This window comes from Leptonychotes weddellii, chromosome 4 (genome assembly GCF_054177405.1).
Source record: "Leptonychotes weddellii isolate Sample4059 chromosome 4, ASM5417740v2, whole genome shotgun sequence".
Lineage (NCBI taxonomy): Eukaryota > Metazoa > Chordata > Mammalia > Carnivora > Phocidae > Leptonychotes > Leptonychotes weddellii.
In genome coordinates, this window is record NC_138372.1 from 111,723,570 (window position 1) to 111,745,027 (window position 21,458).

The 21,458-nt window shown below is 43.1% G+C and overlaps 2 protein-coding genes across 8 annotated transcripts in view; both read left to right on the forward strand.

Moving 5' to 3' along the window:
• Positions 1-6,095: 6,095 nt before the first annotated feature.
• On the forward strand, positions 6,096-8,454 carry RRS1 (regulator of ribosome synthesis 1). Its single transcript, XM_006749481.3, has one exon. It carries the CDS (start codon positions 6,214-6,216, stop codon positions 7,327-7,329), a length of 1,116 nt encoding a protein of 371 aa, XP_006749544.1. The 5' UTR covers positions 6,096-6,213; the 3' UTR covers positions 7,330-8,454.
• An 860-nt stretch (positions 8,455-9,314) lies between these two features.
• Positions 9,315-21,458, forward strand: part of ADHFE1 (alcohol dehydrogenase iron containing 1) — a 51,150-nt gene continuing 39,006 nt past the window's right edge. For 6 of the 7 annotated variants that reach the window (XR_004073037.2, XR_014144213.1, XR_014144214.1 and 3 more), the window contains exons 1-7: positions 9,315-9,397; positions 15,599-15,636; positions 17,822-17,868; positions 18,437-18,490; positions 18,678-18,832; positions 18,982-19,178; positions 20,754-20,831. Coding sequence is in view for 4 of the 7 variants with exons in the window: in XM_031020670.2 (XP_030876530.2) it covers positions 9,339-9,397; positions 15,599-15,636; positions 17,822-17,868; positions 18,437-18,490; positions 18,678-18,832; positions 18,982-19,178; positions 20,754-20,831 (628 nt within the window). In the remaining 3 variants the exon portion in view is untranslated. The remainder of the gene's footprint in view (positions 9,398-15,598; positions 15,637-17,821; positions 17,869-18,436; positions 18,491-18,677; positions 18,833-18,981; positions 19,179-20,753; positions 20,832-21,458) is intronic. The other variant, XM_081816070.1, reaches the window with a different exon arrangement.

Consider the following 21,458-nt stretch of genomic DNA (forward strand, 5'->3'; position numbering starts at 1 on the left):
TCATAGGTGTATTCTAAAAAATAATGGGCTTAACAATGTTTAGAAATAATTCTGGATTAAGAGGGACCAAGAAGTGGCACGCGGGTGGCTCAGTCAGTTAGGCGTCTGGGATCCAGCCCTGCATCGAGCCCCACATCAGGCTCCCTGCTCCACGGGGACCCTGCTTCTCCCTCTCCCTCTGCCTGCTGCTCCCCCTGCTTGTGCTCACTCTCTCCCTCTCTCTTTCAAATAAATAAATAAAATCTTAAAAAAAAAAGGAGGGACCAAGAATTAATGTTTATTTGGCATAACAATAACTTCATTATGTACTCTTGATATTGCTTATGTGGGAAATATAGCAGAAAAAATTTACTGGCAGATTAATATTCGTTCACATATGGCCTATAACTGCAAAGACAAATTGAAATCTGCATGGCAATGAAGTTGCTCTCCTTAGGGGAAAGGAATTCAGGGCTCAATTGCCTAATCTGGAGTAAATCTACTCTAAAGTTTTCAAAAACTGTTCAGACTCCATGAATTAAGAAAAACACAAAAAGATCTCTTGCTCATTGCAATTTTACTTTCATAAGTTAAAATATAATAAAAAAAAGATTTTTTAAATAAATGGATCTAAATTCTGTTGTTGGGTTCTTTGAGTGCAAATATCCCTAAAGTTCTGGAACTTCAACTTTTTTTTTTTTTTAAGATTTTATTTATTTATTTGAGAGAGAGAGAATGAGAGACAGACAGCACGAGAGGGAAGAGGGCAGAGGGAGAAGCAGACTCCCTGCCGAGCAGGGAGCCCGATGCGGGACTCGATCCAGGGACTCCAGGATCATGACCTGAGCCGAAGGCAGTCGCTTAAACCGACTGAGCCACCCAGGCGCCCTGGAACTTCAGTTATCCTTTTTAAATCAATCTTTCATTCTTATATTGAACTTCTTATACAGGTAAAGTCTAAAGCCAAACACCAATCTCATTCCCTTGGGATTTAGTGAAGAAGTCTTATGAAGGGGGGCGCCGGGGTGGCTCAGTCATTAAGCGTTTGCCTTCGATTTAGGTCATGATCCCAGGATCCTGGGATCCAGCCCCGCATTAGGCTCCCTGCTCAGTGGGAGACCTGCTTCTCCCTCTCCCCCTGCTTGTGTTCCCTCTCTTGCTGTCTCTCTCTCTCTGTCAAATAAATAAATAAAATCTTTTTTAAAAAAAGAAGTCTTATGAAGGAAAACCATCAGCCGGTGGTGCTTACATACCTTACAGGTAGTGATAAGATTTTGGGAAATGCAGTTTTCTTGGTAAACTGCATTTGCGAATTTTTGAAAAACAAACTGTTGTGTATTTTACAGATAGCAAATCAACTTAAGTCAATTCTAAAATGCTACCATCATTTTTACTATCCTCAAATCCAAAGTTCCCTCTAGACAAATGTACAATGTTTGGTAGTTATTCTATCTGCTTTTATACTAACTATACAAAATCTTAATGCTCTATCTTCTATGTTCATTTGTAAAACAAAACAATAGATTTTTATGTAGGTTTCTGGCTAAAACTGAAGCATATGAATACACAGATTTTTGTCTATGATCAAGAAATTTTCAAAAATCAAACTTTCCTTCCAAGTACTTCCAAATTAAAATTATAAATCAGTAAAAATGAACCATGTGGAAATAATGTGAGCATTTGAAGGGCTCTTTTCTGCTATTTTATCAAATTACTGGCACATTGAACTTCCTAGACAAAAATACTCAAAATAACTATGTTCACAGCAGGATTAAAGATTGAATCATCCCTAACAATTTCCGCTACCAAAAAGGGGCAACTGAGAAACATTCAGAAAGTAAATCTAAGTTAATGCACCATCAAAAAAATGAAAAAAAATGCTTATAAAAATGTTTTGCTGGACAAAGTAGTTATGTTCTGAGGGAACATAAAGGTATCACTTTCATGCCTTTAACCTTCTAGCCCCTTGACTGCAGAGAAAAAAATCTCCCTATAAGTTCACTTTTGTTATTGAAATACTTTTCAATAGGTGCTACAAAAATATAATTGTTGATTGTTCTGTCCTGTGCCTCATTTTTGCCTTTCTTAAGGAATGTTCTTAGCTACCTCTAGGAAGGTAGCTAAGATAGAAAAATAGGAATGGGGGCGCCTGGGTGGCTCAGATGGTTAAGCGTCTGCCTTCAGCTCAGGTCATGATCCCAGGGTTCTGGGATCGAGCCCCACATGGGGCTCCTGGCTCAGCGAGGAGCCTGGTTCTCCCTCTCCCTCTGCCTCTCTCCCTCCTCATGCTTTCTCTCTCTCTCTCTGTATCTCTGCGTCTTAAATGAATAAATAAAATCTTAAAAAAAAAAAAAAAGAAAGAAAAATAGGAATGGGGAAGAAATATTTAAAAAACAAGCATAAGGAGCACTATCATGCCATGAAGTAAAGAGGCTATTTGGGGCCAGATCATGACCATCCAAGACCAAGCATAATCATTATTTTGTTAGGTAGAGAAGGGAGTTTATGAGAAGAGTGATTTTGCCAGATCAGTAGAAGACAAATCCCCTGGACTGACCTGAAGAGAGAATGAAGGGAAGGAACTGTAAGGATGCTCCTAGAATAGCTCCCTGGGTATCAGTCAGGTCCTGGCTGGAAACAGGTAGCAGTCAAACTGGGTAATTTAACAAAGATCAACAAAGGGAATATTACAAAGATGTGAACGTGGTTTAAGGAAACTCACAAAGAGTAGTGACACAACAGCAAGAGCCATACCAACCTCTAGGCCTGCAGGAACCAGGGAAGCAATTAGAGGAGCTAAGAGAGTATGTGTGGCTAAATGGAAAGAGCTGCCTGATTGGAGCTACAGCCTTTTAGAGGAACCAGCCAACCCATGGCAATCTGCAGAGGACTAGGGGCATACAGGCCCTCACCTTAAACTCTTTACACCCTCCGATCTTCTGTCATTGCTTCTTGCTAACCACAACCAGCTGGAAGCCAGGGGCAAATAGCAGAGTAGAGAGAGGATCTGGAGAAGTAGATGGAAGAGACCCAGTCTAGGGATAAGGTAGTGATAGTGGGAATGAAAAGGATACAATATAAGAACACATTTAACAGAACTTTTAGACTGACTGGATTTGGAGTTAAGAAAAGTCAAGGATGAACATCATAGTTTCAGGCCAGAGTAACTAGACTAGAATGATGATAACATCAACTGAGACTGTTTTTACTAACCATTGTATTCCCAAAGTCCAGCATAGTACCTTGAGCATGAAAGGCCTTCCATAAACTTTTATTGGGGAAAAAAAAATGTGGATGGATGGATAACGGAAGAAGCAAATTTTCAGGAAGATTATGTGTAAAAGTCTTAGTCTTAGACATACTGACTTTAGAGTATTGTGGAAGAGCCCACCAAGTGGTTGGAGATTTCAGTCTGGAGCTCTGAAAAGGAAAGGAATAAAGATGTACCTCTGAGACCCATCTGCACAAAAGTGGCAGCTGACAGAATGAGAGTGGATCAAATGGCATAGAAAGTGGGTATAAAGAGAAAAGCAGAGTCTGATGACCAAATATGGAGTCTGTCTGCATTATGGGACAAAAGAAGGTAGGGAAACCAACAAAGAGAAAAAACAAAGGGGAAAAAAAAAAAAAAAAGATGTGCAACCATTTGCTGTACTGTTAAAATATATTCACATATATTTGTACATCTTTGGTAGGCTTTCTTTTTCTTGACACTGCAAAATCTTGCCTAACATAAAGATGATACAAATGCAAGTTGGAGACCACCACTCACCTACTTGCCTAAGATTTTTTTTTAAGCCACAAATCCCAATCTTACTAATCTTGTTCACCTTGAATCTAACAGCCAACATTAATCCTTTTTTAAATTTAGAAAAGTCTATTTAACAGGTTTATTCGTTCAATTATGTATTGAGTACCTATTATAAATCCAGAATTATCACTGGCAAAGTGAAAGTAAAAATCAGTCTCCCAGCATAAGGAAATTAAAGTGAGAATTCACTGTTTACCGTTTAACACCTTTTGACACTTGCTCTTTTTTTCTCTAACTCTGAAAATTGAAAGAGGAGCTAAAACCTACAAACGTGTCCTTCCTATCAAAAGCCCAAACATGCCATGTTGTACATTTCTCTTAACCTTTCTTTCTTCCCTACTGTTCCACACAGTCTCAGTAATCTTTGTGTCTAATGTCTGGAATATGGCAATCATCCAAATGTTTGTTGAATGAATGAATGAATGAATGAATGGGAAGCTAAGCCAAGCCCAGAACAGCCGTTATCAATGTCCGCAACACTCTCCTATGGCAAATCACAAAACCTTTTAAGGGTCAAGGCTAGGTTTAAGGCAGTTATCTAAGATGGCCTTTGACCTAGCCTTGACCTCACAATATGAGTGGTATTAAAGACTTGGTGCTGAGTGTTAAGACAAGGACAGAAAAAAAACCCCGCAAATCCTAGAATGTTTTTTGTTTGTTTATAGCAACTCTATTCATAACTGCAACCTAAAATGCTTTTAGAAAAGAGGAAAAAAGAAGATTATAGCATACTGTCTGATGCATAAAATGTGTTCACTAAATGTTTGATGAGTGAATGAACAAAGGGAAGCTGAGGAAAGATAGTGAGCTCCAGAAACCAAACTCCGGGGCGGGGGGGTGGGGGGGTGGGGGGAGGCAGGTACATAGATGGGACTGTGCCTAATGACCTCTCTAGCTGAAACTCAACTACATCTTTTTCCTAAGGGCTATTATGTCCATTTCCATGGGTAATTTTCTAGCATAACCCCCTCTTCACTACTCCCAACTTCCCATTAAAAAACAAAACCAAACCTGTAAGCCACACAATCAGCCCTGTGCCTCCCAAACTTGATGTACATACTCATCACCCAGAGATCTTGTTAAAAATGAAGGTTCTGAATCATTACATCTGGGTTGAGGCCAGAGACTCTGCAATTCTAACAACTTCTCAGGTGATGCTATACTGCTGGTCAAAAGACCACACATTTTGTGTCTCAAGGGCCTGAAAGACATTGCAGAGAATACGCCTATCGTCTTAAAGCGAGAGTTAAGATAATTCCTACTCCCACATTTCCTAGTTGTATAACCTCAGACAGGTCATTTTATTTCTCTGAGCCTCCTTTTGTGGAATATGATGATTAGCAACTGCTAACACTTATTGAGTGCTTACTATGTACCAGGAACTAATGTTTCATATTTTCAACTTATGAATTGGACTAGGTTAAAAAACCTGTCCAAAGTAGGTACCGTAAAACTAGATGTGATTCTAGGTAGTTTGACCCAAGAACCTGGTGCATAATCACTGTATAAGACTGCCTCTTTAGCTTACTCCCAGGGCGATTAGAAAGGTTAATAATTGGTATTTAGCTAACATTTGTTGAGTGCTCCTATGTTCCAGACCAAGCTGCCTCAGAGGCATATTAACTCATTTATCCTTATAACAGCCCTAAGAGGTAGGTACTATTACCACTGCATCTTACAGGTTTTTAATTAGGCCCAAATACCCGAAGGTCCAACAGAAGTCAGGATTGGAACTCACGCAGTTTCACTGCAGAGCCCAGCGCACTTTTGCCAGAAGCGTGGAGAGGATGCGATCACGGGGCTCTGGGCTACCAGACCTCAGCTCGCCCGGGTGGGCGCACCCCAGTGCCCACCTAAGGCAGTCTAACTGCCAGCCCCTGTTCGCTCACAAAGCAAACCAAATCTTCCAAAACTAGCTTTATGTGCATCTGTGGAAAATGTCTTTCTCGGTCAACACCCAGGAACCCCATGAACAGGTTCAGGCTATGGTAAAAATAAAATTTATGTAGTTCCAGAAAGCTGAAAAGCGAAACATCTTGTGAACTGATTTACATTGAAATTGGTAACAGTCGCTCCAGGACCCCCTCAAACCGCGACGCCCAAAATTCACACCACCCCGCTCCGCCGCTGCATCCTGGGAGACACAGTCCCAATTGGGCCCTGGAATTCGTAGTCTAGGCTCCTTGCGCCAGCACCGCCTACCTCTGGGCTCCCGCCAAAGAGCCTCCGGTAATCCCATCTGCTCTCCAACACTGCTCTCTGCCGGTCTTTTCTCGGGTTGCCGGGACTGTGAGCCTTCCGGGTGCTCCGGAAGCGAAGCTTTCTCTTCCGGAACGAGCTTCTCGGCGACCGCACGTGGTTGGGTTGCCCGGGCTTGAGCCGGCGTTGGCAAAGAAGTAATTTGAACTGTCTCCCCGGAGCTAATGAGCTCAGGGGGAGCCATGGAGGGCCAGAGCGTGGAGGAATTGCTGGCAAAGGCGGAGCGGGACGAGGCAGAGAAGCTGCAGCGCATCACGGTGCACAAGGAGCTGGAGCTGGAGTTCGACTTGGGTAACCTGCTGGCCTCAGACCGGAACCCCCCGACGGGCCTGCGGCGCGCGGGACCCACGCCGGAGGCTGAGCTGCAGGCCCTGGCGCGGGACAACACGCAGCTGCTCATCAACCAGCTGTGGCAGCTGCCCACGGAGCGCGTGGAGGAGGCTCTGGTGGCGCGGCTGCCGGAGCCCACCACTCGCCTGCCGCGCGAGAAGCCGGTGCCCCGGCCGCGGCCGCTTACTCGCTGGCAGCAGTTCGCGCGCCTCAAGGGCATCCGTCCCAAGAAGAAGACCAATCTGGTGTGGGACGAGGTGAGTGGCCAGTGGCGACGCCGCTGGGGCTACCAGCGCGCCCGCGACGACACCAAGGAATGGTTGATCGAGGTGCCCGGCGGTGCCGACCCCTCAGAGGACCAGTTCGCCAAGCGGATCCAGGCTAAGAAGGAACGGGTGGCCAAGAATGAGTTGAACCGGCTGCGTAACCTGGCTCGCGCGCACAAGATGCAGCTGCCCAGCGCGGCTGGCATGCACCCTACGGGACACCAGAGTAAGGAGGAATTGGGCCGCGCCATGCAGGTGGCCAAGGTCTCCACCGCCTCAGTGGGGCGTTTCCAGGAGCGCTTGCCCAAGGAGAAGGCCCCCCGGGGCTCCGGCAAGAAGAGAAAGTTTCAACCCCTTTTCGGGGACTTTGCAGCGGAGAAAAAGAGCCAGTTGGAGCTGCTGCGGGTGATGAAGAGCAAAAAGCCTCAGCTGGACGTGACAAGGGCCACCAATAAACAGATGAGGGAGGAGGACCAGGAGGAGGCTGCCAAGAGGAGGAAAATGAGCCAGAAGGGCAAGAGAAAGGGGGGCCGGCAGGGTCCTGGGGGCAAAAGGAAAGGTGTCCCGCCCAGCCAGGGAGGGAAGAGGAAAGCAGGCTTGGGAAGCAAGATGAATTCTGGGCCACTTCCCTTGGGCGGCAAGAGGAAAGGAGGGCAACACCACGGAGGAAAGAGAAGGAAATAATTTTCACTGTCGGACCCATCTGTAAACCAAGAACTATATACTAAATGTTAAATTCTAGTTACGGCGTGGGGGGGAGGGGGGATGTTGAAGAAGTTGGCCACTGCCTTCACTGAGCCTGAGGTTGAGGGATAGACTGCCCGACCCGCAAGATAGTATGTAAATGTTGGACTCTACAAATTAATGTTTTTCCCACAACCAGGAATTTGGCTGGAGATTAAAGGATGTATTTGAGGACATAAGAATCCGGGAAAGAATTTGGTGGAAACTGAGAATGAGTTCTATTTTTAAACAGACATCTTTTTTTCTTTTTAACTTTGGATATATTGTGAGAGAGTTGGTCGTCTTTCAGACTTAAAATTGATTTCTGCATTATTTTTATGACAAGGGAGTGTATCATATGGGGGAACGGAAAGATTACATTTTCAAAACTGGACTTATAAGTAACTCTTATGAAGGTTGTTTAATAAAAGTGTGTATCTAATGTTACTTTTGACATTTTGGCTATTGGTAGAAATTCTAAGTAAAGCCAGGGGATACCTGGTTCAGATTATTTTAGTTTACTTTCTAAAAAACATAAAGCAGGTAATTTATGATGATTTCAGTGATACCAACAGAAGTATGAGTTTTTCTAATAAGTATCAGATACAATATTGAAAGTGTAGTATGACTGGTGTCTCTTTGAAAAAAGATTTTATGCTTTTTAATACTGTGAAAACATTTATTGGCTGTAAATTATAAATGTGGACTTCACTAAATAGTAATAATCCTCAATAATCCAAAAAACACTTAAATCTTTTTCAACATTTATGTCCCCAGTTTTTTTGTTAAACTTCTGGTAGGGTCTGTTTCGAGAAGAGATAAAGAAACCTGCCAGATCTTTACTTGGAACACTGTTATCTTTGATTCGTTTGTCAAACTGACCTTAACTGGTTTGATTAGGAGGTCAAATGTTCATAGCTTTTATGGGTCTCCTTCCCTAATTGATCTCGGTAACCTGAGAAGGAGTCATAGCAGATCTAGATTCCAGGGGAGCATTTTTGCTGCTGTTACAGCCCCATGAGCCACTCTACTCAGGTTTTTGGTCTGACAGTTCATAGAAAATTAAAGTTGGGAGTTAATTTTGTCTTTTTTTAGTGTTGCCTCATTTTTATAAGTTATCTTTAGAAATTACTATGGAAGAAAAGATTAATTCAAATTTCATGGTATGTTACTAAAAACACAGATGTTCAATTGTTACTGTCTTAGGATACTTTCAGATTAAAGTTGAACTTTGCCATCATTGATCAACTCTCCCACTGGGAAGTGGAGCACTTGGCCCTAGAGTATAGTGTAATCATGGAAAGTTTGTAACTACTGATGAAACCATTTAATGGTAACTTAACTTTCTCAAAAGCTATTCTAGAGCACTTAACACCTTTTAAGTTCTCAACTGTCCAGGGTGTTTTGTTGTTACTGTTTGGTTTTGGGATTTTGGGGGGCGGTTTTTGTTGTTTTTTAGATTTTTGATTTAGCAGTTAGACACAGCACTGGCCCTGTAAAAACGAACAAAACCCTCGGGCTTTTTGCATGGTCCTTATTTACTATTAGAACAGTTTAAATGCAATGTCTTAATAATTTATTGGGAAATAGGAAGGCAAAGTAGCATTTTAAAGCAATCAGTGGAAAAAGAATGCTCTTTTTTCCCCCTCCCTTTCCCCATGTCCCCAATATGTGAAATAAAGGGTTTTAAGTAGAGAGACTTAAGGAAGTACCCACGATCCTACAAAGCAGTTACCATTACGGCAATTTCGGAGGTGGATGGTGAAATTGCAGGTAGGGCACTTGAGATTTTGACTCGTGGGAAAATGGTCCTGATCCAGAGAAGGCTAACGCGGGGGCAGGGAGAATTAGCATGGGGGGTGGGCAGTCTCAGCCGAGTGGGCGGGAGCAGGAGGGCGGTGGCCGGGATTGGTCCGCAGAAGGGGCGGAGGGGGCGGAGGAGGGGCTACTGGAAGGAAGACCGCACAGCCATGGCTGCAGCCGCTCGCGCCCGTGTCGCGCACTTGCTGAGGCAACTGCAGCGAGCAGCGTGAGTGTAGGGCCGGCCGGCGGGCGGGCGAGGGACCGGAGGATGCCGCCGTGCCTACGCAGCCCCTCTGGGTGCGACCCGCCGGGCCCCACGCGGTCTTAGGTTACTTTCAAGAACTCGGGGAAGGGGATCCCATTTAGCGTGCTCTCTCCACGTCAGAGCCGTGCGCCAGGTGGGGCCGCATTGTAGCGGGGTGCCATGCAACCACGCACAGAGCAGCGAGGCAGGTTGCACCCTGCTTGTTCTACCGTTAAGGAAACAGGCCCAGAGAAGACAGTGCCTGGTCCCATGTCGTGGCAGACATTGGAGGGCTTGGCACAGTGACCAAGACAAATTCATGCATCCAGTCAACACATTTGTATTGGGTGTATATTATGTGCCAAAAACTGTTCTAGGCGCTGGGGATACAAAAGTGAAAGACTCTGGAGCAGTTTAAACTTTAGCGGGTAATTGGATGAGGGGACAGGGTTTGTGAAACGGGCCTGTGAGGAACAGAGGGAAGAGAGAGATGGATGTGAGAAATTACCAGGAGCTTCACTCCTTGGCATGTACAGGGAGTCAGGGTATTAAATGTTATGACATGTCTGACTCCCCATTCAGAATTGGCAGGTATATAGTAGCCACCTGATAAATATTTGTGGAATGTACAAATGCACAAGTCAGCCTGGGAAAACATGTAAAATTTTGAGTAAACAGGTAGAGATAAGGGGAAAGGAGGGGGACTAGAGAGGAATTTCAAGTAACTGGGAAGAGCAGCACTACTGGCAAGAGATGTAGTTCCAGGATCTAAAGGAAGTTAAAATCCGGACCTACCTTCATAGAAGGAGGCGAGGATGGAGAAGACAGGCCCTGAATAAGAATATAGCACTTATCAGGCACTTACTATGTGCCAGGCACTGTCCTACATGCTTTACATATACTATTAATAGTAACTGTAATCCTTACGACAACCCTAGGCCATATTGTATTATTATCCTCATATTACAGTTAAAAAGAAAAAAAAGCATGAAGAAAAGGAATCTGTCCAGTGTCACACAGCTAAGCAAATGGCGCAGCCATAATCTGAACCCAGATTTTCTAGCTTCACAGTCCTTGTTCTTTCTCAGTCCTATGCTAAAGAATTTGAATTATGTCCTGTAGATAATAGAAAGTTATGGAAGCAGTAGTTCTCCTGTGAAACACTAATACTTTGAAATGCCCCGTAGGGGGTGGGGGGGAGGAATTCCATGGCTAAATAAATGGGAAACTGCTCACTGCAGCATAGTGCTTTTGGAGTCAGGATAATTAGCACACAGAAGGCTCTGAGAAGTCCTACAGGGTTGGGGGAAAAAAAAAAAAGGTTAGCTGTATTTAAACTCTTTGTTCTGAATCTGTGTTATCATAAAACTTTTTATCAAGCAACACTATTCATATCCCTTGGAACCAGTGTCATGTAGAACATGTTTTTGGAATGGTTGTATGACAAAGGAGGGTGGCATGATTAGAATTATGTTAGAGCTTTCTGGTGGCAGTGTGCAGTGAAGGGGAAAGACTAGAAGTAATTGTAATGCTTCAGCTAAAAGTGATGGCTTCAGGTACCAAGGAGAGGCAGCTGGTACAAGGGGTAGATGTGAGAAATATTGAGGAGTCCATTAAAATCAGCAGGACTTTGTATCTGATTAGTGAGATGGAAGAAGTTGAAGTTTCTGGCTGGGGTATCAGGTAAATATTGGGGCCATTTACCAAGATAGGGACTATAGGAGCATTAGCTTTAGGAGGAAGATTATAACTTACCTTAGGAACTTCAAATTGGACATGCCTCAGGTACATCCAGGTGAAGAAGACCTTCAGCAGGTAATTGATTATATTGTTCTGGAGCTCCGAAGTGAGTTGGAACTCACACAAGCATATAGAAGACAGTTGAAACTCTGGGTGTGGAAGCACAGGCCTTAGCAAACTGTAAACCTAAAAGGGTTGAGAATGAGGTTCCCAGGAGCAGCAATGTGTTGAAGCAGGAGTGGCAAAATGGGGCTTATTTTTTAAACAGGGTATGCATTTAAAAAGTTGGAGATTTCAGATAAAATTTTTTGGAAAATTGTGAAATGGCATCATTGGGCCCACATTTCATCTGGAAGGTCTGCCAGGGCTGAGGTGAAGTGGTGGCCACCTCCCTTGAACAAGGCAAGCATTCCAGCTTCCTGAGAGACCCTGGCATATAGCCCACCACTCATTCTGCACACCAGCTACATGGCCAGCCAGGAGCTCTGACCTCTCATTTATATGATCTACCAGCCTCCTTACACACTTGGATTTGCAAATGATTGGCACTTTCAATGGAGGAAAAGGAGCCAGTATTAAAGGACAGGAACATGGCCAGAGAGGTAGGAGAAAGCCCAGGAGAGAAGGACTGCACATTCACTGTAGATTTGCAGTGTTCTCATTTGTGGGGTATATCAAGAAACAAAACAACCTAATATCTCCGGTGTGTAAGTGTGTAGGTGGGGCAGGTGGGGTGGACAATAAACTAGTAAAATTTAGAGCATATTACAAGTTGTTAGGTATTAAAGAGAAAGTAGAGGATGGGTTGTTGAAGGAGGGAATGCCATTTTAGAGAAGATGGTCAGAGAAGACCTAACTGTATTAGTATCTTATCGCTGCTGTAACAAATTACCATGACCTTGGTGGCATAAAACAACACACATTTATTCTCTCACAGTTCTGAAGTCCAAAATCAGTCTTACTGGGCCAAAATCAAGGTGTAAGAGGGCCACGCTTCCTTCAGAGGTTCTAGAGGAGAATCCATTATCTTGCTCTTTCCAGCTTCTGGAGCTGCACTTTTTGCAACAGTAGATTGTAGCTCCTTCCCCCATCTTCACAGCCAGCAAAGGTAGCCACTTGCTTCAGTGGTCACATTACTTTTATGTCAGATCTCCTTCTGCCTCTTTCGTAGAAAGATGCTTCCGATTCATTTAGGGCCCACCCAGATAATCCAGGATAATCTTTCCATCTCAAAATCTTTAATTTAATCACATCTGTAGAGTCCCTTTTGCTTTATGATGTTCACAGGTTCCAGGTATTAGGACCTGAATATCTTCAGGGTCTCAGCCAACCACACTCACTAAGAAGGTAACTGAGAAGGAAGACCCATGGAAGGAAGGAGCGAGCCATGTGGCTCTCTGAGAAAGTACTTAGAGGTGGGGAATACCAGCATGGTTTCAGAACATGGTGACTGGAGCAGAGTGAGTGAGGGGGAGATGAGGTCAGAGATGTTGGGGGCCAGCAGGGGAACAGCCAAGGATGATGGGCAGGACAGAGAAGATGATACAGTGATGTCCTTGAGTAAATGGGGGGGGGGGCGACTGGTGAGATTTAGTGCACAGGAGAGGGGCTGACTTTTGCTGAAAGCTTGGCCAGTTTATCCTGGCCAGTGATACTGGGAGGAAGGCCAGAATAATCAGGCCAGAGCCAGAGGGTGGGTGAATGAGAGCCTTGCTCTACCCATGGTTTCCTCAGCTTCTCAACAGTAGAGAAGTCCATCAGTGGTTTCAGGCTATCCTAAGAAGGTGGGGGAACCCACAGTCTGTTCTCCCTACCCCAGCTCAGGTTCTATGTCTTGGCACACCAGGAAAAGAGAGAAAAAATTCAGAGGATTTTAAACATCTACATTTATTTATTTATTTATTCAGTTACTTATTTCTTCAATCAGTATTCCTTTAATTGGTATTAGTTTGTGCCTGTTACAATGCTAACCATTACGGATAAAGTTGTGATAAAGGGTAGATCTTGTCTTGCCACCACAAAATTTACAATCTAGAGGCAGATGCAAACAGGAGAATGGTACCAACAATACAGTGTGATAATGGTTCTAATGGGGAGGGAGGCGTGGTATAGACCACAGGGGGAGAGGGCCTACCTGGGGCCTCCAGCCTTAAGGAAGACTGCCCAGGGGAAGTGACAATTCAACAGACACTAGAAAGGACACTAATTACCTGGAAGAAGAGGGGGAAACATGTTCCAGGCAGAGGAAATAACAAGGACAAAGTTCTGGAGGCAAGAAAGAGAATGTGTGGCCCATTCAAGGAAAAGAACAAATTTTCCAGGAGCTCCAGAGGATGGACGGAGATAAGGGACCAGGCTAGAGAGATTAGCTGGGCCTGTGAAGCAGGGCCAGGTCTGAACTTTATCCAAAAAGCCATGGGAGGGGGAGTTGGGGGCATCATTGGAAATAAGCCCCTGACCACTGTGTGGCACAGGGGGAGCCAAGAGAAGCCTGTTAGGGACTCTCTGTAGTTATCTAGATGAGAGATGACACTGAAACCAGAGACTGGCAGAGGACCCAAGAGAGGTGGATGGATTTGGGTAGAGAAATATTGGGGGGCCTTGATGAGTGGTTTGCTATAAAGGGTGAGAGGTGAGCCCAGGATAGAACTCAATATTTAAGGAATGAGCAGAGTGGGAAAGGAGCTGGAAAAAGAATAATTAGAGGAAACCCAGGTGAGTGGGGAGTCCTGGAAGCCAAGGAAAGCATTTCACCCACCCAAGGAGGGGTGGCCCAGTGTTCATTGCTAGGAGACCAAGGTCCTGGGGGGGTCGGGGGTCTGAGAGGTAAGACTACAGCAGGAAAGCTGAGACTTGTTGAGACAGCAGCCAGATTTCAGGGAGCCAAGCAATGTGTGGGAGGCAAGAAAATGGAGCCAGCAGACCCAGGCCAGGAGGGGAGGCCCAGAGAGGGTGAGCAAGCCAGAGGGGAAAAGAGGTTGAGAGACTTTGAAGCATGAAACTAACTCTTAAATACAATGACAAAGATCTAGTGAGGGGGAAGACTAGGAAACAGGATAGATGGAGGCCCCAAGAAGGCAAGAGAGGATGGAATTCAAACCACAAGAAATAGAAATGATTAATCAAGGCGGCCTCAAACCTTAAAAATATAAAATAAAAAGAAGGGGGAGGGGTGTAGGAAAGCATGTGCTCCCAAGGCCCTGGGCAGTGGAAAGTTTTGAGTCTGGAGATGTTCTTCCCTTTGCCTCCACTTTCTTGTCCTTGGAGGGTGTAAAGCAGGGAGAGTTCTCCAAAGAGAGCCCACCTGTGAAGGACAACGCCTTGGCCTTTCCTGCTGTGTTTTCCCTGCTGCAGCCTGAGAATGGCTCACGCCGCTGGGATGCTCCTGGGACTCTCAACACTCAGCATTTTCAGCCGTGTCCAGGAGGTGGCAGCCTTGACTCATGGTGGCGCTCACACCCGCTTCCCACATCTGCTTTGACTTAAATCTGTTTTTGAGATCTTGATCACCATTGCGTTGAACACTTTTCCTTCCTTCCCCACCTTCCCCCTCAGATGTTCTCACTCCAAATTTGAATGGTGGGGGGGGGGGTATGCCCCGGATCTACTGGGACCCCACTAGGACAAGGTCCTCTGGCGAGAAATAGAAACATAAAACCCTTTGGTGACGCTCAAATGCATAGCGAACAGGAGAAAGGGACTGTGCAGGAAATGGGAGGCGACAGAGACTAGGAAGGGAAATGGAGCCAAGGGTAGAGAAGTGGACTGGGAACTGAGAAGAGGTGAGGGATTCGGGGAGGAGAGGGTGATGGGCATGAGTGCACTTCAGGCCACTGGGGAGCGGGGGACACAGTCACTGGCCCTGGGGCGGGGACCAGCACAGGGAGGCACCCAAGGGGCTGGCAGGTCCCTGGGGCTGCGCCCAGAAAGGATGGAGGCATGAGGTGGTGACCAGTGAGGCCTGCAGGCCCAGTGAGGGCTTCTCAGAGGCCCAGGCCCACAGTCTGTTTCAAGAAAATTAAACACCTTGAAGACAATGGGAAAATACAAGTTCCCCGGGTGGGGGCAATGGGAGGGGAGGTGCATTGAGTAGTTAATCCTGGGTCAATTTGGTCAAAGCTCCTAACCTGGTAAAAGAGCTGGAACCTCCTAGAGCACTGAGACCCCATCTCAAACTTCCTTGTAGTCCCAGAGGGCTTACCTCAGCTTCCTGCAGACATTTATTGAGCACCAACTGAATAATTCCTGAAAGAATGTTCCTGCAACACTGGAAAGACTCTGAGTGGACTTCTTGTCCATGATGATTTCTGGATTTTCCTACGTAGCGTTTGCCAATAGCGACTACTTTGATAGCATCTCAAGACTAGAATGCAATGTGAGTCACATTAAAGCATCCTATCTTTTGGTTTTCTAGTTTCACTTTTCTTTTTTTCTTTTCCATAGATGCCAGTGCCCAACTCATTCTCATACTTACTCCCAAGGTAATAATACATTTTCTGGTTTTAAAGTGGCCCAGGGCGCCTGGGTGGCTCAGTTGGTTAAGCGACTGCCTTCAGCTCAGGTCATGATCCTGGAGTCCTGGGATCGAGTCCCACATCGGGCTCCCTGCTCAGCGGGGGGTCTGCTTCTCCCTCTGACTCTCCCCCTCTCATGCTCTCTCTCTCTCAAATAAATAAATAAATCTTTAAAAAAAAAATAATAAAAATAAAGTGGCCCAAATTTCCAATCCCTCCATTGGCCCTCATAATACATTTGGGCAAAGGATAAATCAAGGGATGTGAGAGGAAAGTTGAAATGGTTGCCTTTTCACTTGCAACTGGCAGTATCTAGTTCTGATTATATGATGGGAGCTGAATGTATGCTACTGATTGATTATATGTTTGGTTCAAGTATATATTTAATGCTATTTATGATGTTTTTTCTATTTTAAATAGAATTATTTGCCAAAGCTAAAAATGGGGGCACAGATGAGATTTTAAGATTGTCTGAGTTAATCAAACACAATTAACCAAGATGAACTCTTTGGATGGTTTTAATACGTCTCAGGAAAGAAAGAGGCTAAAGAGCAAAGCAGTTCCTAGAAGGAAGAAACTTGTTTATATCAGTTTTTTTTTTTAAAGTAATATTCTGTTTCTTAGTAATTAAAAATGACAAAAGTTTTCAGTTCCCACAAACATCTTAATCCTTCCCAACTCCATTGTCCACAGAGCAGCAGGAAGCTCATTGTAGCTTCAGCGTGTCCTCAGAATGTCACATGAATTACTGACACAAAAACTGACTTCACCTCTTAGAAGGAAAGGTCAAATCTAAACAGCACAGTGAGAATGGAAATGAGGCGGGCTGCCCATACAGGAAACTAAGCAGAACCCACAGAGAAGCCTGTTGGGGAGTAGAACAGATAGAGTGACTGAGGGCTTTTTCCTGCCACTGGTGTGGCTCACCATTTAGGACAAGCCAAGGGACCTCCCAGTCATTAATGACCATCTGCCAGGTGAAAGCATGCCCAGCCTTTTAGGTCCTCATGGACATACGCAGAATTTTGTTTTCAGCTGGTTCTTTCCAATTCTTAGTTTATTTCAACCAAGAATTAGTAGTCTCCTGTTTGGGAGCATAAAATTAATAATTTAAAGAAAGATAATCTCACTGTTTCCTAGGATTCGATTTATGACTTTTCCTAAACTTCAGTAGCAAGAGTAATAGATTATTTCATTACAGTGGATAAGGCAAGAAATTTGAATTTTGATTAAGGATACCCTTGCCCTCAGGAATCCAAAGGTAAATTGTTGTCTAGTTGTGGCCTCTTGTTCTTTAAAAAAAAAAAGGTAGTGGAAATTGTTGCAGACTTCTTTTTCAATCTTATGACTGACCAGGAGTGATGAAAACAAAGATAAAACTCATTAAGTGATAGAGCCCCGCATGGGGCTCCCTGCTCCGCGGGAAGCCTGCTTCTCCCTCTCTCACTCCCCCTGCTTGTGTTCTCTCTCTCGCTGTGTCTCTCTGTCAAATAAATAAATAAAATCTTTAAAAAAAAAAAAACTCATTAAGTGAAGCCTTCTTGTTCTAATATGACAGGAAATCATTTCTGCCATAACTAAAACCTGATAACATTACAAAGAAATATCAGTTTATAAAAATTTTTATTAAATCTCATAAATAAAACTAAATTTTTACATGCTTTAACTTGAAAAATATAAATTTCTTACTGTGATCATTTTTTCTGCACGGAAAAATTTTAATTCAAACAACTGATCACAATTGTTATAAGAAATATAAGCAAGACTCTAATTAATGAATTTACTAATAGTTGTTCTCTAACAGTAATCCAACTCGAGTCTAGAGGGTTTTTTTTTCCCCTAGAGGATTTTTAGACATTGTTTCAAAAGTATATTTTAATTTCAATGAAGAAAATATTTTAAATAACTATTTTCACACAATCAGCATCAAGTTAATATGACATTCTCTTAAAATGCAAGTTTTAATTTCAATTTGATAGACAATAATGAAACTTGAAAATGTATTTTAGCTAAGGCTTTTTCTTTTCTTTATAGGTAAGGCTTTTTAAGGGAGATGCTTATGTTCACTGCTGAAATACCAGTTTACTAACAAAAACCATTATTTTTGCTTTGTTTTTGAGGCCTACTCTGATGCTAATTTCTATATTTCTAGCTCCTGGATTTGCACCTTCTGGGAAATCAACAGATTATGCCTTTGAGGTAGATATAATCAATCCATTCTTTCTCTTTATGAATGACTTGAAAAAATACTAGAGTATTTTGCTAATGCATTGTTATCTCATTTGAAGTCTACTATTAATTGGTGTTCCCTAATCTCATTATTTGATGAGACCCTATTTAGCAATGGAGGTAATGGAACTGGAATACAAATCTTCTGATAACATGAGTAATGTCTAGAATACTGTCTTTTGTTCAGCCATCAAAATAGGACAGATTCCCAGTTCTACAAACGTCTCCAACTTATATATGTTGTATGTTACAGTTTAGTTTTGTAATTATAACAATTCTAAAAGAGGTCCAAGTAATCTTTTGAAGCAAGAATAAAGGAGCAATGAATTCTGATGAATTTTTATCACACCGTAATTACATAATTATTTGATTAAATTTATGTCTCCTCCTCGTTCAGGAGTCATAAATTAAAATGAAGGCCACGCTAAGGAATATATACTTTATTCTCTACACAGTAAGGAACCATTCATTTCATTTATAGGTTTTTAGAAGTGAAACACACCCTATACCTAAATCTTTTTTTTTTTTTTTTCCTCAGATGGCCGTTTCAAATATTAGATACGGAGCAGGAGTTACGAAGGAAGTGGGAATGGCAAGTATTTAAGATTCCTACAGTCTTCCATTATAAATGTTACATGTCTTTTAAAGCAAATGCAAATTGACAACAATTGAGTCCTTTGTTTTTAAAAATGTACAGTGTTAAATTTGCCAGAGAGAGAGAGTCTATTACAGTTCTCGGGCAATCAAACCTAACCTACAAATTATTTTTGTTGTTGTAGGACCTACAAAACATGGGTGCTAAAAATGTGTGTTTGATGACAGATAAGAACCTCTCCCAGCTCCCTCCCGTACAAATGGTTATGGATTCCCTAGTGAAGAATGGCATAAATTTTAAGGTTTATGATAATGTGAGGGTGGAACCAACTGATAGAAGGTATTATTTTATTGTTGCTATTTACTTTATGTAGAAGCCAACACATCTCACTGTTGCTTAAAACTTGCTCCAGGCCTTGTTTAATGGCGTGGCGATTTATTTCTGAAAAAATATGACCTAACTATGGCTTTTATTTTCCCTTCTCCAAGCTTCATGGAAGCTATTGAGTTTGTCAAAAGGGGAGCTTTTGATGCCTACGTTGCTGTTGGTGGCGGCTCCACCATGGACACCTGTAAAGCCGCTAATCTGTATGCGTCCAGCCCTCACTCTGATTTCCTAGATTATGTCAATGCCCCCATTGGGAAGGGAAAGCCTGTGTCTGTGCCTCTGAAGCCTCTGATTGCAGGTAAAGACTGTTTGTGTGTTTGTATGTTTTGTTTTGCAGTTGGCAAAAGGCCTCAGGAAAGATGCAAGCCAGGAATGTTAGGGTATACGTTCCCAAAGCTTTGTGATTTCTTCATTTCAGTGTAGTACATTGTTTGGAGAGCAGAACAGATAGCAGTTCATTGATGTTTAAAATTCTGATCTTCATTTATTGCGCAGATAGAGACAATTTGGGTCAGTGGTAGGGCAGTTTGCAGATTTATGCTAGGAAGTCACTGTGTGAAGGAGGAGGGAAGGTTATCATTTCCATATTATTAGATCCCTCTGCTGGCAGGTTGGTCTTCTAAACCTCTCTGCTTTGTCCTATTCTGCAAGCCACTGTGGAGTATAAGGGGAACATTCGCTATTATTTTTCTGGTGTTGACTCAACCCTTTCTTCCACACAATGGCTCTTTAGCTGACCTGGGGCTTTGTCTCTTCCCTGGGACATGTGGCCAGCATGGCTGCATCACTCTGGGCAACATCTGCTCTGTGGCTGCCCTTGGGGACAGACACGCAAATCCAAATCAGAATAGCTTGTCTGTCCCCGCACAGCCCTTGGGATCTCTTGGTCTTCCCTCCCTCCCATTTTATAGCATATTACTATTTAAAGTTTTATAGTGAAAATGCACTAACTGGTAACTGGACAATATCTGTCTGAAGTTTTGTCCTCTCTCTTCTCCCCCCTCGTCTGCCCCCACTGTGAGTGGGCCTTGTGATGGTATAGGAGTAAGCTGAAGGCAGATGAACTGCTTTGACATGAATGAGCAATCAGCAGGGAGCACCATAATTGATGTCTGGCAAATGGAACCCTCTGGTGAAACTGTGTCAGCATCACACAGAGGGGTGATTAGTAAAGTTTAGAAACTTGACGGAACTACAAAACCACAGAGCCCAGCAAAGGCAGAACGTTACTGTGCTTGCTGCCAAGAAGGAATAAAGATGTCTTTTAGAGAAGGCAAATATGAATTTTCTAACCGAGATGCCGAGCAGCCTGTGTTTGAATGCCCAGCTGCAGCTGCATAAGCTCGGGTGCTAGAGTGCCCAGAGTTCCTAGCTGTTAACACAGAAACAGACATTACACATACATGTTAAACATACACACGTGTTAATACAGACATGGACACCTACATACATGTTAGGCCTGGATACATGTTGGCACAGGCACTGACATCCTACATATGTGTTAATACCGATATAGGTATCCCACATTCTCATCGAAGTGCACATATATGTTAGACATGCCTACACGTTATGCAGACATGGACACCATGCATGTGAAACGTGTGCATATTAATGCAGACACTGCCATCACATATGCATATTAAACATGCATGTTAATGCTGATAGGCATACTATTGCGCATGCATGTTAATGCAGACGTGGACACACATGTGAAGCCTATGTGCGGATTAATATAGATACAGACCTCAGGTGAGCAACAGGGGCATCAGAGCTTCCTTCTCTAACTTTGTTCCTTGCTTCCTAAGGCTGAATTAAGTATCCCCACTGACCTTTATTTAGATGCATTATGTAAATTAATATTATTTTGTTCAAGTCCCAACTACCTCAGGAACTGGGAGTGAAACTACGGGAGTTGCCATCTTTGACTATGAACACTTGAAAGTAAAAACTGGTAAGAACTGTGCCTATAAAAATTGTGTTTAATTCTCTCTCACCTTTCAACCCCACCTCCTTTTCTTTAATCCTAATACTTAAAAATCAAGGAGTTTAGAGTTAGGTACACACACACACACACACACACACACACACACACATTTTCTTTCTTTTTCCAACTACATATCAAAATACGAAACAGTCTAATAAACTTTTTTTTGAGAATTACCTACAAAAGCCTCTTGCAATGCCGTAATCTTGATTGGACTTTTCTCTGCCCAAGTTAGTAACTGTATGTCAGTGGTGAATGATTATTCCCTTCCTTGGACATCTTTTCAATATTTTTTTTCCTTTCACCATTTTAAATCAGTTTCATTGAGACACAATTTTTATATAATAAAATGCATACATTTTTAAGAGTCAGTTTGATGAATTTTGACAGATACACCCATGTAACCACTACCCCAATCAAAGTATAAAACATTCCCATCACTCCAGAGAGATCCAAAAGTCCCAGGCAGAATAAATTGGTATTTGACTGCACATTTATAGTAACTTCTCTTTTTCAAATTAAATTACATTAACCTTTGACATTATTAAAGATAATAGTAGCCAATACTTGAATTCTACCTTACAGTTTTTCCAA

Coding starts and splice junctions, on each gene's coding strand:
- RRS1 (XM_006749481.3), top strand. CDS start 6,214: ATGAGCTCAGGGGGAGCCATGGAGGGCCAGAGCGTGGAGGAATTGCTG.